General features: G+C 35.7%; 1 protein-coding gene across 2 annotated transcripts in view; it reads left to right on the top strand.

Moving 5' to 3' along the window:
• zdhhc9 (zinc finger DHHC-type palmitoyltransferase 9) overlaps positions 1 to 13,457 on the top strand; it is a 28,955-nt gene extending 15,498 nt beyond the window's left edge. For both annotated transcript variants that reach the window (XM_067387480.1, XM_067387489.1), the window contains 7 exons: positions 4,057 to 4,215; positions 5,925 to 6,062; positions 8,085 to 8,131; positions 8,373 to 8,477; positions 10,257 to 10,360; positions 10,547 to 10,655; positions 13,289 to 13,457. In XM_067387480.1, coding sequence (XP_067243581.1) covers positions 4,057 to 4,215; positions 5,925 to 6,062; positions 8,085 to 8,131; positions 8,373 to 8,477; positions 10,257 to 10,360; positions 10,547 to 10,655; positions 13,289 to 13,453 — 827 coding nt within the window. In that variant the 3' untranslated portion in view covers positions 13,454 to 13,457. The remainder of the gene's footprint in view (positions 1 to 4,056; positions 4,216 to 5,924; positions 6,063 to 8,084; positions 8,132 to 8,372; positions 8,478 to 10,256; positions 10,361 to 10,546; positions 10,656 to 13,288) is intronic.
• Positions 13,458 to 15,368: the final 1,911 nt, after the last annotated feature.

A 15,368-nucleotide genomic window follows, 5' to 3' on the forward strand; every position in this document is an offset into this window, starting at 1 on the left:
TTGTGTGAGGAACAAACCAAAATTTGAATTGTTGTTCACTGAAAACATAACCTTAAACGTAACATACTAAATCTGATTTGTACATGTTCTACTGAGTCTCTTAAAAAATTGTCTCGCACAATTCTGAATAAGCACAAGTGAGATTTCACAGCTACAGAGGACATGAGCTGCTCCAGGAGAGTTCAAGTTTGAGTCTGATCTATGTACTTTTGATCCTGCCTCTCCCTCTACACTTTCCTGTTTTTCTTCACTTTACTATTCATTAAAGGCACAAAAAGTCAAATAAAAAATAGATATTTTTCACATGACTGTGCACACCCACACAATGGAATATCTCAGCTGCCTTGAACAGAAACCAGTGTTATCACTATACTGAGTGAAAGTTATATTTTTTGTAGGAGTGTTTGGCAGAAACTGCTGAGGGTCATTGAAATCCTAGGGCACACCGGAGACATTTGTCTTGCCTTTTTTTAAACAGCATGGATTTTTTCCCCAAACATTCATTGTTAAAGGGTGAGAGAAATTGCCTTAGATTATCTTAGACCTTTTTCCATCCTCTTCCACAGTGAGTCAAGTAAACTGAAATGCCCATTGGATTTCATTCCAAAAAAAGAAGGCAAAAGTATCCATTTGCCCTGCAGCAAAAATATTAATTTTTAGAAAATAGGACTATAATAAGGAATTGTGCATTTATAGTTTTTTTTTGCAAACCTGTCCTACTTTGAATGTCACAAAGGTTAACGTCACTGCGTCTGACTAATTAAATGCGATTAGATTAGATTAGAATAACTTGCTGCTCTCATCTTGCTAATTTCACTTCTAGTGATTCATTTGTGTGGTTGTGGCTCTGTGGGAATAGTGCCTTCTCTAGTTCAGTCACCAGCGTGTCACCGTAAAGATGAACTCATCTCCCTATGCTCTCCACCCTCACTCCTCTCCGTTCCACCTCCCTTGTCCCAACTCCCCTCCCTGGTTTCTCTTTTATACAAGAGCACCGTTGTTACACATCAGCACCACCGCTGACGTTCAGACGTGCCATGGGGCGGTGCAGCATTTGTTATTACTGATGTTCACTAAACCAGGACATAATTTCCTTTGACTATTCCCCTGATAACCCGCAGTATCCTCTTATATTATTAAATATACACTAACCCCTATTTTCACTAATTTTGTGGAACATGTTCACATTTAGAATTGTTCTTCAGCTCTCTTTAATAGGGTTGTGTCGCATACTAAAGTGATTAAATGGTACAGGCATAAATTCAGGCTTAGAAGCATAAAAATTAATACATTTTAAATGAATGTTGAAATTTAGAAACATGTCCTGTATGAACAGCCCCTAAACTAGTGGTTTTCAACCTCTTTGACCCCACCGTCCACAACAATATTTGAAGGCCCCATGTTTTAGACTTCTAATTTGTGACCGGTGTTTTGTTTTGTTCTCTCCTATCATGGATAGATGCATTTTTTTTTTTGGCTTCAAAATATCAAAGATAAAGATATCTATTTTTTTTTTCTCAGAATTTCTACCCGATAAATTATTTTAAAGCGTGACATAACTGGAAATATGTCTTTCCAGGTCTAGAAATCATATATTATTATAAGTTACCAAATATATCCACGTTATTTAAGATCACTTAATTGTGATTAAAGTAGTTTAATCAGATTTTTTTTCATTCGGTAATTTGTCAGTCATTTAAGTACAGTTTATATCAAATTTCAGCAAATATTAAATAGATTTTTGTAGTGTTGTCAAAAGTACGGACTTCAATACCAAGTTGATACTGAAATTTTAAAAATGTGAGCGCTGTTGAGCGGATTCGTAAACACCTCTCACAAATATGTCTGTGATTGGCTACAATGAGCAACGCTTCAAAAACATGTTGTAAATAGTCAGTAAATAGAGTGCCCCAGGGATGACGCGTTTTTGTAGGCCAACCCGGAAGTTAGCGGCGCACGGGTTCCCTCTACTGAAAGCCTATTAATTTTTCCCATAGACTTTTGGAAAATCGCAGAAAATAAGCTCTGTGTTTAACAAAGGGTTATGACACGTACACGTTTTGCCTATCAAGATAATCTTCACAAGTTAACACAACATTTATAGATTTTGAAGCCTAAATAAAGTCGTCAGATGTAAAAGGCTAACAGAAGGCTATAAACGAACTACAGCACACCATGGTCGCGGATCAACGTCACCACCACCAAGCTTCCTAAAACTTTATTTAGAAAACAACTTTATTTAAAAACATGCTGCTGATTACGATCTGCGCTGTGTATGAATACTTATCCACTTTTTCATGAGAAATGCTGTCCAAATGTCCTGTTTGTCATGATGACGTCTAAAGTCCCCGCCAAAGGAAGTAGTCCCTTTTAGCAGTTTGTTAGCAACCGCCGATTTTAAGACACAGTACAAGTTTAAAAAATCATAACTGGTGTGTTTTATGTCATAGATCAAAGCGTGAAAGTATTTAGAGGCTTTGTTAACCAAAGACCTTATTTCAGGCGATTTAGCAAAAAACGATTTAACAAAAAACCCATAGACTTTACGGCGTTGGAACCGGAAGTCCTAAAATGCTTCCAGATTTTGCCTACAAAATGCGTCATCCCTGAGGCACTCTATAGTCTTTGACGCTCTTCACTGAGCGTTTACACAGATACAAACAGGAGCGTTTTGAAAGCAGAACATTTTTGTAGAAAGTAGTGTTCAGAAAGTTATATTTCATTATATAAAAAGGAACTAAATGCATTATCAGATCAATAACAAAAGATTCCTCACAAATTCTTGACATTGAATTGCTGAATGTGCTGAAAGCCCTGGTTTCATTTCAAATGATCAGCCACTCAAGGCTATTTATTTATTTATTTATTTTTATTTGAGAGCACTATGGTGAGCCAAAATTTTGGTATTGATTCAACTGTACCCTCTTAAAATAGGGCAGTTTTGTTTGAGTACTGCAGCAGGGCAGGGCAAAGATTGATTTCTACAAATTTCCTCTGCCGTCTCTGCTCCATTTCAACATCCCAGCTTTAATATGCTATTTTTAGATGAATGTCTGTGTGGCTGATTAAAAGTGGCTAATGCTGGATCAGATGCGAGTATGGATGTGCTGTTTTAGCCAACCCTGGCGTGTGGATTAGGAGGCAGCTGTGTAGTTCTGCCTCCTGAGCACATGCTAATGCTGCCACTTCCCTAGAGTATAAAAGTACAGAGCTGACAAATGTAAGGAAATTACCTTTTTCCACTGCATGCTGAAATTCGAGTCTAGTCTTGTAAATGAAGTGCTTTGCCTTCATTATTGTCGCTTTCAGAACAGATGAAAATTAGTCATTTTGAGCAAATGCAAATGTAAGGAAAAGGAATAGAAAAGATGAAATTCTTATATCAATAGTCTGGATATGCTTTCAAAGCATTCAGATCCAAGGAGACAAGAAGTCATAAAAAAAGTTTTCGTTAATATGTACACCCCAGAATTTATTACATAACTTTTGCATTGTGCTTGTTCCATCTTTCTTCTCACAAAATCAAATCATGATCATTTAAATGAATATTTCATGTCGATTTATTTACTGATTTGATAGCCATTTATTAAGTGGGATAATGTGCAGATTATTGCAAAATAAACCCTTTCAGGATGGTACAAGATGCTCGCTTCATGTCATGGTCTAAAAGGGTTTATTTTGTGATAATGACTGGCTTATCCCCTTTCATGTTTTTTTTTTTTAATTCATGCATTGGACTGGTAAATACTTTCTCTAAGAAGAGCATTTTAACGTCAACATTTTAACATTCAACTTTAGTACAAAAATCATACTTATCATACCTGCACCATAAATAAAAATGAACCTATTTTGTATTTGAGGGTGTGACCCTTTTTTCACAAAGCCACACACACACTTAAGTTCATGGCTTTGATTTATTGGTGTGTTTTATGTGTCTTGTGTCATTGAGTCATACTACTTGAAATGCCCTTGAGTCCTGTGAGTGTTCCTTCAGTGGCTGTGCATATGGAGCGGTTGCTGGTCTCCAGTTTAATTGTTTCTACCCATGTCTTGCAGAAGCGGCCAATGGGAACGTCTTGGCTGGACAGCGACCTCCGCCCCGCATCAAGAATGTGCAAATTAACAACCAGATCGTCAAGCTGAAGTACTGCTACACCTGCAAGATCTTCAGACCCCCTCGTGCTTCTCACTGCAGCATCTGTGACAACTGTGTGGGTGAGTGTTTGAAACATTAACCTTTTGTACTACAGTGATGAATGGTACCTTAAAGAGTGTGGCTTGTTGAGAAGAGGTGTGCTTTTTTCTAAATGACTGAATTTTGGTAGTCAGTATTTTTTTTAAAAAGAAGTTAATACTTTTATTCAACGAGGATGCATTAAATTTAGAGAAAGGCACATTAAAGGCGTTTACAGTCAAGTCACCTCTATTTATATATCACTTTATACAATACAGATAGTTTCAAAGCAGCTTTACAGTGATAAGTGTTTCATTTATAACATTATAAAAGATTTCTATTTCAAATACTATAAATTGTATATCAAAAAATCCTGAAAAAACGTATTATGTTTTCACAAAAATATTAAACAGCTGTTTTCAACATTGATAACAGTACTACATTTTTCTTGAGCACCAAATCATCAACATATTAGAATGATTTTTGAAGGATCAGGTGACTGAAAAATGTAATGCTTTGCATTCACAGGAATATCAAAATAGTAAACAGATATTTTGGTATTGTAATAGATTTAACAAATTATACATGGGTCATTGATGAATAAGGTTTTTAAAAGTGTTATTAAGTGTTAACAATGAGATTATGTGGTTTTTATAATCAATTAACCCTACTTTTTACAAGATGGACAAAATTAGTCCCCAAAAAAGTCAGTCGGTTTAACCAAAAGGACAATCAAACATTTTATATTTGGTACAAGTTTTTAAAATATTACAACATTTTCTGTGTTTTATAGCGGTTGTACCGAATGACCTGATTCTTCAGGACTTGCATATGAGCAAATGAAAACATGAATTTTTCAAATAGTTAAAAGCGAGTTAGTTACTTTATTTCACAACCATGTGGTCCTTTGCAGGTGTCTGAATGATGTCACATCCTGTCACATGATATTGAACGCATGACTTGATCTAAAATGGTCCCTTTATTTTGGTTACACTGAATGACATCAATGAAATTCTTTCTCATACACATAATTTTAAAGCCATTTTGCACTATGTCGATATATGATGTTATAAAATCATGTCAGAATAAAAAGCATATACATTTATTAAATTTTTAAGATATTTTAATCACAAATGAAATCGCTGTATTGGCCTTTGGACAGTTAAACCGAATGGCATTTTAACACTTCAAAGTCTTTAAAATAGTTTATTAAATGTTTGTTGACAGTTTCACTAGATTTATAATTTGTTTTGTATCCATAAAAATAATTTGCTGCAGTTATGGTTGTTTGTCAGGTAATTGTATTTTTACATACAGTATATTCTTTTTTACTCACAAGAATTCTTAGCTTTGATATAGTTGCCCATGTACGTGCCATTTGATACTCCAGTATAATAGTGAATTGTTGAGAGATGAGTCAGACAGCACACTCACTCGCTCACACATATTAAGGTTAGTGAGCTACATATGCTGATATTAGAGAGTTCACTGAGGGCTCAGTTTTGCTCTCTTTGCACAGTCATCCTGAACACAGGGCCATTTGTTTGGGCGGCCCTGCACCTGCCGCACACACACAATCTCTGGTGGTTTGGGTACCATCTCCACATATTTTTAGCAGCTTAAAATATCTCTTTCTGAGAGAAGATCCACCATCACTGTTAGAATGTAGAAACTGACTTTCAGACTTTCACAAATTAATATGAGAAAGTATGTTTGTAAAGTCTCAAGATTCTGTGCGTCTTTCCCTCAGACCGGTTTGACCATCATTGCCCCTGGGTCGGAAACTGCGTAGGAAAGAGGAATTACCGATATTTCTACCTGTTTACACTCTCGCTGTCTCTACTCACCATCTATATCTTCGCCTTCGACATCGTCCACGTGGTTCTACGTGAGTATCACAGCAAGAAAATGTGTGTTTGAGTGTATAGGTGTACGTGTATATCTTTAGTGTAGACATGCATAAATAGATTATTTGAAAGAGGAAATTAAATTTTCATGTTATCGATAACCATTTAAAATGCACAGACGGTACACCAGGTTTAATGATCAAGGTTTCTGGGAAAACAAGCGCCTTTAAGCGACACTCAATATGCACGTGAATGCTGTTCTCTCAGGTGTGGTATAGTCCGGGAGCATTCAGGATATAAGACACTATGCTCTCTGCTTTTCTTTGATCTTTCTCTTCTCAAAGTGCATCATAGACGGCAAGGACGAGAGCGCAGCAGACAATTTGCTCTGATCCTGTGATCTAAATATCAAAGTAAAACACATCCTAATTCATTTTTAAATGTAATTCAGTAATTTGGTTTTAATGACACTGTTTACATGCACATGTTTTAGACAGTCTGAATAATTTCAGTCAAACTGCAGATTTTGAAAGTGCGGTTTGACAGAACTATCTGTTTACTGTGCATTACATGTACTTTAAACAAAATGTCTGTACATTCAGAAAGCTGCTTTTTGTATCAACGTTGCCATAGCAACAAGAAACTTATGAGTCTTATGAGAGAAAGCACATACTTAACAACAAAATGAGATCTCTCTTATTATAATAAACAAAGCTGTCTACACTGCAAGAGCATGTTGAGTGTTTCTATTTGAATCTCTGAAGAGTGAGGCCTATCAATTTATTTTCCCAATCCACTTTAAATACTTTTTTCCCTTCAAATGTTGTATGTGCTTATCATGTTTATGCTTCCTTTTCATTATGTTTTTAAATCAGTTCTGACCTTTCATCAAATCCAGTTTGTGCTGTTTCTGGTGTCTGGCCTATTAATTTTAAATAATTTAATCTAATTTAATTCTTACCATATGTATCTCCAGTCATCGGTCTCTTTCATTGTAGACACAGTAGGCAACTCCAAAGCAGAATTGCGTTTCTAACATACAGAATCTAAAAATATGCCTAGAAAGATTTCTTCTCATCAGATGGAGGAGAGTTGCATTGTGCTGCACACAAGGTTTTTTAATCTGATTGTAAAAGCAGTTGTATTTAACGGTTTACATGGCAGTTAATGTTCTAATGAACAGGTTAAGATATGCACCACCTCTCGGATTTTAATTTAATTTGGATTGAGGACAGTCAGATCATTTATTTTCAGATTGAGATTTTATTCTAATTGAAATATCAGTATCTGATTTATTAAAGTATTAGTACTTTATGTTGTAGAAGTTATGTTATTATTTACTCATCTTCATGTAATTCCAATCCAGTATGCTGTTATTTATCAAAATAAATGTACACAAAATAATATTTCTAAATATTCTTCACAGCATTTATAGTGAACTTGTCCAGTCAAGATCCAAAAATGTTAAAAAACACTGCAAATGACCCTAAAATGTGCTCTGTATTGCTTTTGTATGATGTACAGAACTATATTTAAGTTTAAATTGCTGGTTGGACGCAATAACATCAAACGTCATTGGTTCTCAAGTATCACATAACCAAATGTCATCATGCCAAACCTTCACCATAGGTGTCATATTTAATTTGAGAGCTGTGGAGAAGGTTAAAACATTAGTGAAAAATGTCACACATTTTGTTCTGTTTATCTTATATACTGTATACAAGTAAGAGACTACTGATTTTTATAGTTTGTCTTTTATCCTTTTTTGAGTTTGATAGCCTGTAATGGTGAATAATGACAAATTTTTGGGTAAACTATTCCTTCATCAGATTATGAGGCTGAAAGCAAATATAGCTACTTGGGTTGAAAAGGTGCATGTAAACGAACAGTGCAAAATATCTCGGCACTGGCAGAGTGTGGGTGGATGTGCGAAAATCTTCTGAACATGTAATGATGGGAGAGAGAAAGCGAGATGCTGAGACCTCTGATGCAGTGAGTTACTGCTTGCAATGCATGCATGGATACATGATTTTTTTAAAAATACTATTTTGTGTGTTTTATAGGATCTGTGGATTCAGGATTTGTGAATACCCTTAAAGAAACTCCTGGAACATATCCTTTCATTTGAGCTCCAGAGCCACTTGCTGAAGATTTGAAAACAAAATGAGCTCCTCATAAACCTGCCATGTTTTAAATGATATATCAAGCTAGCACATATTTTCTTTTCAAAATGTAATTTTCTTTTGTATTTTTGAACAAAGACATTTAAGTTTTTTTTTTTTTTTTTTTTTTTTTTACTGCATATTGTAGATATTTTTGATATATTTGTTGTTTCCTTGACTCCCCGTTGCACTGTGTTGGAGGTTCTGGTGTGTTTTTTCACCCTCTGGTCTGTGGTGGGATTGACTGGCTTTCACACCTACTTGATCTCCCTCAACCAGACCACCAATGAGGATGTAAGTCTGTTTCTTACCTGTCTGTTAAAAAGTCCACTGTCGGTTCTTGACTTCTGCTGCTGTCACACGGCTGGAAAGATAAACAAATGCCCCAGAGCATTTCAGCACACTAGATCCAGCAGTCACCTTGGCAACAGTGCCTTCTCTGCGATAAGAAAGCACAGAAAACATCTCAACAAGAGTTTTATGTACAGTATATACAGTATTTATGGCACTGTTTATGAACAGGGTACACACTGGTGTCCTATTACGTTTTCAAAGCATTAGAGGCACAAATTCTGTGTTTTTATAGTAACTGTTTGCTGTTAGATAAACCATTATGTAACATAAGATTAACCTGGCATGAAAAGAAGCTTTAAACGCATCAGATATTTATGCACATCATAAAAATGATTTCTTATTTGACTGCATCCATCATTCGTTGAACTGATATTTAACTCATTGTAGTAAAATATTTTTAGCTAATTTTAATTATGAACTATTAATTAATTATAAATGAAATGTGTTACAAAAATATTATTAATATATGATTAAATATATTGTTGAGATGATAAAAAATAAATGAAAAACATGACATTTGAGTCCCACATTTTGCTAATGCTGTTACTACATGACTTTCCTCATTATTTAAATAATTTAGTCTAATTATAAATTTTGCAGTCCAGTTACATAGGTTTCATTTTTATTTTATTTATTTGAGATTTATTTAATTTTGATAATTAGTTGATGTTTATTTGCTAGACAATCACAGAAATCAGGTTTATATTTAGTTGAAAAAGTATATTTAGCTGCAAAAGTCACACTAATTTAGTAACAGGTTTGCAAAAATTAAAACCCCCCTAGAAAATAATAAAAAATAAAACTGAAATCCGATCAACATTTTCTAAAGGTTAAGCATTTTACAAAAAGAAAATAGAAAAATGGAGAGCTTCATATCCTGTTGTGTACCCTATCCATGCATGCTCAAACATATGCATATATAATGTACAAACGCACACATATATTGCATATATATGTGCTTGGATTCCCTGCAGCAGTTTGAGTGCTCTGATTTAGTTTTGCAGAATCTGTAGTTCTGTGGCACTTTCACACTTGGCCCTAATGATTAATTTAAAATGTTTTCTTGCCATATTTGCCCTCTGGCCCTACTTTTCCTGTTAATGAGGAGTAAAAAAAGAGCGAGAAAGCAAGGAAGCTTGAGAGAAGGATGCAGTTGCTGCAAGTAATATGGTGTGACATGATGGTTGTTCGCCTTTGATTTTGTATAAATTGGATCCTGCATAAAATAGATTTATCAATACCCACAGACACAATCATAGTCGCCATTCAAATTCAGATACAATTAAACTACATGATACTGAAACCTGAACCTGGTAACTTCTGTTCGGGAATACCACACATTAAACTTAGAAACTTGAGATGATTTTTTTTTTTTCTTCTTCAGATTTGCCTGTGAACCATACATACATTTATATCTAGGAGCAGATGAAACACTAACAGCATGACTTTTTAAGATGAAGAACTTTGAAGTGCTTGACTAGATCAAATGAAATCCATAGGGAAGAAGTGGCTAGAACTAAAACAGCACATTTAAATAAAGGATAACAAATAAGAGATTCTTTTTTATCAAGCCTCCTTTTTGCACAGACGCTTTATAACATAAAACATCAGAGTGAAGATCCAGTAGAAGTCTGGAGGTTCAGTCAGAATGTGACAGCAGTTCTGACATTGTGCTGGTTTTCTTTTCAAAGTTTTAAGTCCTTCTTCTCTACTTCACAGATCAAAGGTTCGTGGTCGGGAAAGAACCGTGTGCAGAATCCCTACAGTCACAAGAACATCATCAAGAACTGCTGTGAGGTTCTGTGTGGCCCTACTTACCCCAGGTAGGAACATTAATGTAGTTTTGCTTGTATACTAGCTCCAAATTAGTATTTTGATACGTCATTGCATTAGACAACAAAATATGATGTTAATTTCGAGAAAAGCTCCAGAATTTCATTGCAGATGCTACATGGTTTGTGCCACATCTAAATACAGGATTATATATCTCTGTCTTTCTCTCCTGCTAGTGTGTTGGACAGAAGGGGTGTGATGCTGGAAGACTCGTCAAGCCCCGCCCACTCTGATGCGTCTGCTGCTTCTACCAATAAGAACAGCAACCCTGTTTCACAAACCACAGTAAGACAGCATTTTTATAAGTGTGTGAGTGAACAAGCCAGGGTATATTTGGCAGAAATGTTGCTGGCTGCCTTGCTGTGCATTGAGTTGTGAGTCTGCAAGAAAGATCCTAAATCAATTACTCTAAGAGCTGGGAGGGTTAGAAGGCCAGGGAAAAGAACCATGTGGAGTAAATGAATGCATTAAGCGGTTTTAGCTTGATGTGGCTTTTGTAGTCATAGTGCTGAAGTCTGTACAGCTCTGCATGTCCAATGTATCAGTAAAAATATAAATAAAATATGTTTGGTTAATTGGTTCAGGGTTGCCATGGTCATGTTATTTTTAACAATTTCTATATATTTGTTCTAGTTATGCTTGGCTCTAAAATATTTAATTGGCTAGAAGTTGATTTTCGTTAGTGCAGTCTGTACAAAATATGTTTTTATCGTTATCATCTAATGATTGTCAAGGGTTAAATTGCTTTAGAGGTTTCAGATGTTCAACTAATCATTAGATAAGCATTTCCTAACTATTTTGTCTTATGTTCTCTCACAGAACCATTTTAACTCCTTTTTTCCCTTTAAACTTTCATTATAGTGAAGATAAATCAGTATTATTATTATTAAAGGTGCCGTAGAACATCTTTTTAAAAGATGTAATATAAGTCTAAGGTGTCCCCTGAATGTGTCTGTGAAGTTTCAGTTCAAAATACCCCATAGATTTTTTTTTAATTAATTTTTTTAACCGGCTATTTTGGGGCATCATTAAATATGCGCCAATTTAGGCTGCGGCCCCTTTAAATGCTCACGCTCCCCGCCCCCGGGCTCGCGCTTGCCTTAAACAGTGCATAAACAAAGTTTACACAGCTAATATAACCCTCAAAATGGATCTTTACAAAGTGTTCATTATGCAGCATGTCTAAGCGCGTAAGTATGGTATTTATTTGGATGTTTACATTTGATCCTGAATGAGTTTGAGGCTGTGCTCCGTGGCTAACGGCTAATGCTACACTGTTGGAGAGATTTATAAAGAATGAAGTTGTGTTTATGAATTATACAGACTGCAAGTGTTTAAAAATGAAAATAGCGACGGCTCTTGTCTCCGTTAATACAGTAAGAAACAATGGTAACTTTAACTACATTTAACAGTACATTAGCAACATGCTAACGAAACATTTAGAAAGACAATTTACAAATATCACTAAAAATATCATGATATCATGGATCATGCAAGTTATTATTGCTCCATCTTGCATTTTTCGCTATTGTCCTTGCTTGCTTACCTAGTCTGTTGATTCACCTGTGCAGATCCAGACGTTCTGCCCTTGTCTAATGCTTGAACATGAGCTGGCATATGCAAATATTGGGGGCGTACATATTAATGATCCTGACTGTTACGTAACAGTCGGTGTTATGTTGAGATTCGCCTGTTCTTCGGAGGTCTTTTAAACAAATGAAATTTATATAAGAAGGAGGAAACAATGGAGTTTGAGACTCACTGTATGTCATTTCCATGTACTGAACTCTTGTTATTTGACTATGCCAAGATAAATTAAATTTTTAATTCTAGGGCACCTTTAATATGATTAAATTGGCCATATTATGATGATTCACTTAAGAATCAAGTAGTTTCCTCTTTAATAGGGTCCCCAAAGTATATAATTTTTTCTTAGGGGAATTGATTTTGAATGAAAACTTTTGAAGACATACCTACTGTGAGCTTTGAGATTGTTAATTGATGGTATATGTTTTTGTTGAAGCCATCACATTATTTCAATATATTTAAAAAAAAAAAAATCATGTTTAACAGTGGAATTCTTGGTGAAAAACAACATTACCCATGATTCTGCACAGAAATCTCCACCAATCAGAGAATCAAAACAAGCAAATTGCACAAAAATAATTCTGTGGCAACTTCCGACTCCCATGAAGCACTGCAAATGATGTAATCTTAGAGTTAGGGTGTGTCTCAATCAGTTCCCTAGATCCCGAGCTCGTGAATCAGTATATCGTGTACACGAATTCGGGCACTGGTAAGGACAGTAAAAGATACTGGTTCACTACACATTGGGACACTTATGACTCTATTTCCGGCGACGTGACAACGTCCTCATTGTACAACATCACTACTGGTATTTATGTACAACAACAGAGCTGATATTTTCTGACATTACTTGTAATGTTATTTAAAGTACGTTAAGATTAATTATTTGCTTGTTACATATACGTGCAACATTTCAGCCGTGAATAAATTATAAATGTTAGCTAGATTATGCTCATTACTTGCAATGTGTGTTTATGCTGAAATATAATAAAATAACGGTTTGTATTTTTAAAAACATCTATCGCGTATCGTTATGTGTAGACACAGGGTTAGTCTCTCACTCTCAAACTACTGAAAAATGTGTAAGCAAATATGCATATTTTTCAATAAACTAAAAAAATATTGTATATATATTGAACTATTTTGTTTTGTATTTCTTAATAATTTGAATTTGTCGTTTGCAATGCTTTTTGGGGTTGTAGTTCTTTCCCTCATTATCATCCGTTTAGAACACAGTCTTGTACCTTTGTCTTTTTGTCTGATTTTCCGTCACTAACGTCACATTTAACGTCACTCCTTGATTACTTACGGTGTGTTTCCACTTCCTGCAGAAATCCTCAGCTCCCCTGATTCCCAATGAGCACACCCCTGATGAAGCCAAACCCGGCATTGGCGCAGGCCAGAAAAGTGCCAGCTCCCCTAAAGAAGAGAAACCCCTCTCGCCAACGTCCCCCAATGCCATCGCCCCTGCAGTCATCAAAGAGTCGACCCACTAGCTTTCTCCAGACTTCTCAAACTTCTGAATGTGCTCACATGAAGGAACACGCACAGAAAAACTGTTCGACTCTGACGTTCAAAGCAGTGGCCATTGTTCTCTGATACTCTTTCGCAGAGCGAGTTTTCCCGCTTGGATCCTGCGCTAGCACTCGAGACTAGATCTGGAGGTCTTGAGACTCTCCTCTCTGAATCACAGCATGATGAAACTCACAATGAGGGAAATGGGGAACCAGAGACTGAATCGGATGAGAATGGGCTACCCCTGAAACGTAATAAGGACATTATTTCCCTCGAAAGAGCTTGTGAAATGTTTGGTTGTTTTTTCAGTGTCATTACCTGTTTCTGTATAGCCTGCCTCCATTATTCCTAACCATTTGTGTGCCCTGTAAGACCCATGACTAGCTTCTATAGTAGTTTGTGCAAAATGCCCACTGGATTAGACTTTTTTTGTTTTCAAAGTGTTATAAAGGAAAAGTGCTTTAGTCATAAACTGACATTAGGTCCAACAAAAATGCTTTATTCTGTTAATGGGGTCATTTGGATCAACTTAATAACTCAGTCAGTTATATATATATATGATTCAACTCAATGTCAAATCAGAAAGTTAGGCTCAGACTTGATTTTACAATCAGCATGGATGGTGGAAAGTAGAGGCTGTGAGATGTATGTGCCAGTGAGTACAGGCCGATCTGCATCAGTAAGAGTGCCTTATCTATGCTCTACCATTGCATCTACAGAAGACTCCATAATGCCCCAGTACTACTCATACCTGTACATGTAAGTCAATTAACATCATTTTTATACAATGCTAATGATCTATCAGAATGCAAAAAAGCCATGGAGTTAATGTACATAATGTAAAAATGACTGAGAAGCTGCAAATTCCCTGAGAAGTGGAAAACATGCCTGATTTGTTATTACTATTATTTTGATCTACTACATTCCCTCCATATTGTCTTACTTAACAAGGTCTTTCCGCAACCGCCTGACATTTGAGCATCATACTATCTTTCCCCGCTTTCCTTTTCTCTAAGAGTTGGATATTATTACTCGAGGCCAAGTGGCGTGTTTGTGCACAAAATAAATGAAAGATAAAGTTTGGTTTACATCTGAAAATGAACCTTCCAGAGTCTAGACATGGAAAAAGCCAATTGACCAATCCATCTTCAGTGTCATTTAAGCATGCTTTTGCATTCAATTGAGAAATCTCTTCAAATTGTGCTTGTTTTTCATTTTCCACATTCTTTTCACCATGTTTAAGGTAGCAAATTGTGTATTGTACTCGCATTTACTAATTTCACTGTAGTATGTTGATGGCCGCTTGTAAGGGACAGACCTACAGACATCAGGGACCTATGGACTTATATATTTTTTGTTTCTCATCATAACCAGCTATTTGTTTCAGAGAAGGAAACATGGGCAGTATTGTCATTTGGAAAAGCCAGCTTAAAATGGTTGCCAGTTCAGTGCCATCTTAAAGCATTTAGGAGTGTGTGAGCTGGAATGTTTGTGAGATGCATTTAGTTTGATTGTTAGTACCTCTACTGGTGTTAAAAAATGTGTTGAGGGTAAAAGTTCATTATTGCTGGAAATTTAGTCCTACATAACTAACAGAATGTGCTTCTATCAGATGTTTAATTACACTGTTGATGTGAATATTCATTTGCTAGGCTGAAGGTATTACTGAGTATACGGAAATGTGCTTAAAGTTGCGCTGAATCAATCCCACAACTTATTTTTTATCATCAAACATGTCATAATTATATGTTAATTTACTAAACGAGGCACAACAAAATCGAAATCTTTAATGCCAAGTCAGTGTAACGTGTAAGTTTGGAATATTAGCAAATTATGGTCTGCTCTAGATATTTGGATACAATGCATAATGTACACATTGTACGTCATCACAAATTG

Source organism: Chanodichthys erythropterus, chromosome 1 (assembly GCF_024489055.1).
Source record: "Chanodichthys erythropterus isolate Z2021 chromosome 1, ASM2448905v1, whole genome shotgun sequence".
NCBI classification, from domain to species: Eukaryota; Metazoa; Chordata; class Actinopteri; order Cypriniformes; family Xenocyprididae; genus Chanodichthys; species Chanodichthys erythropterus.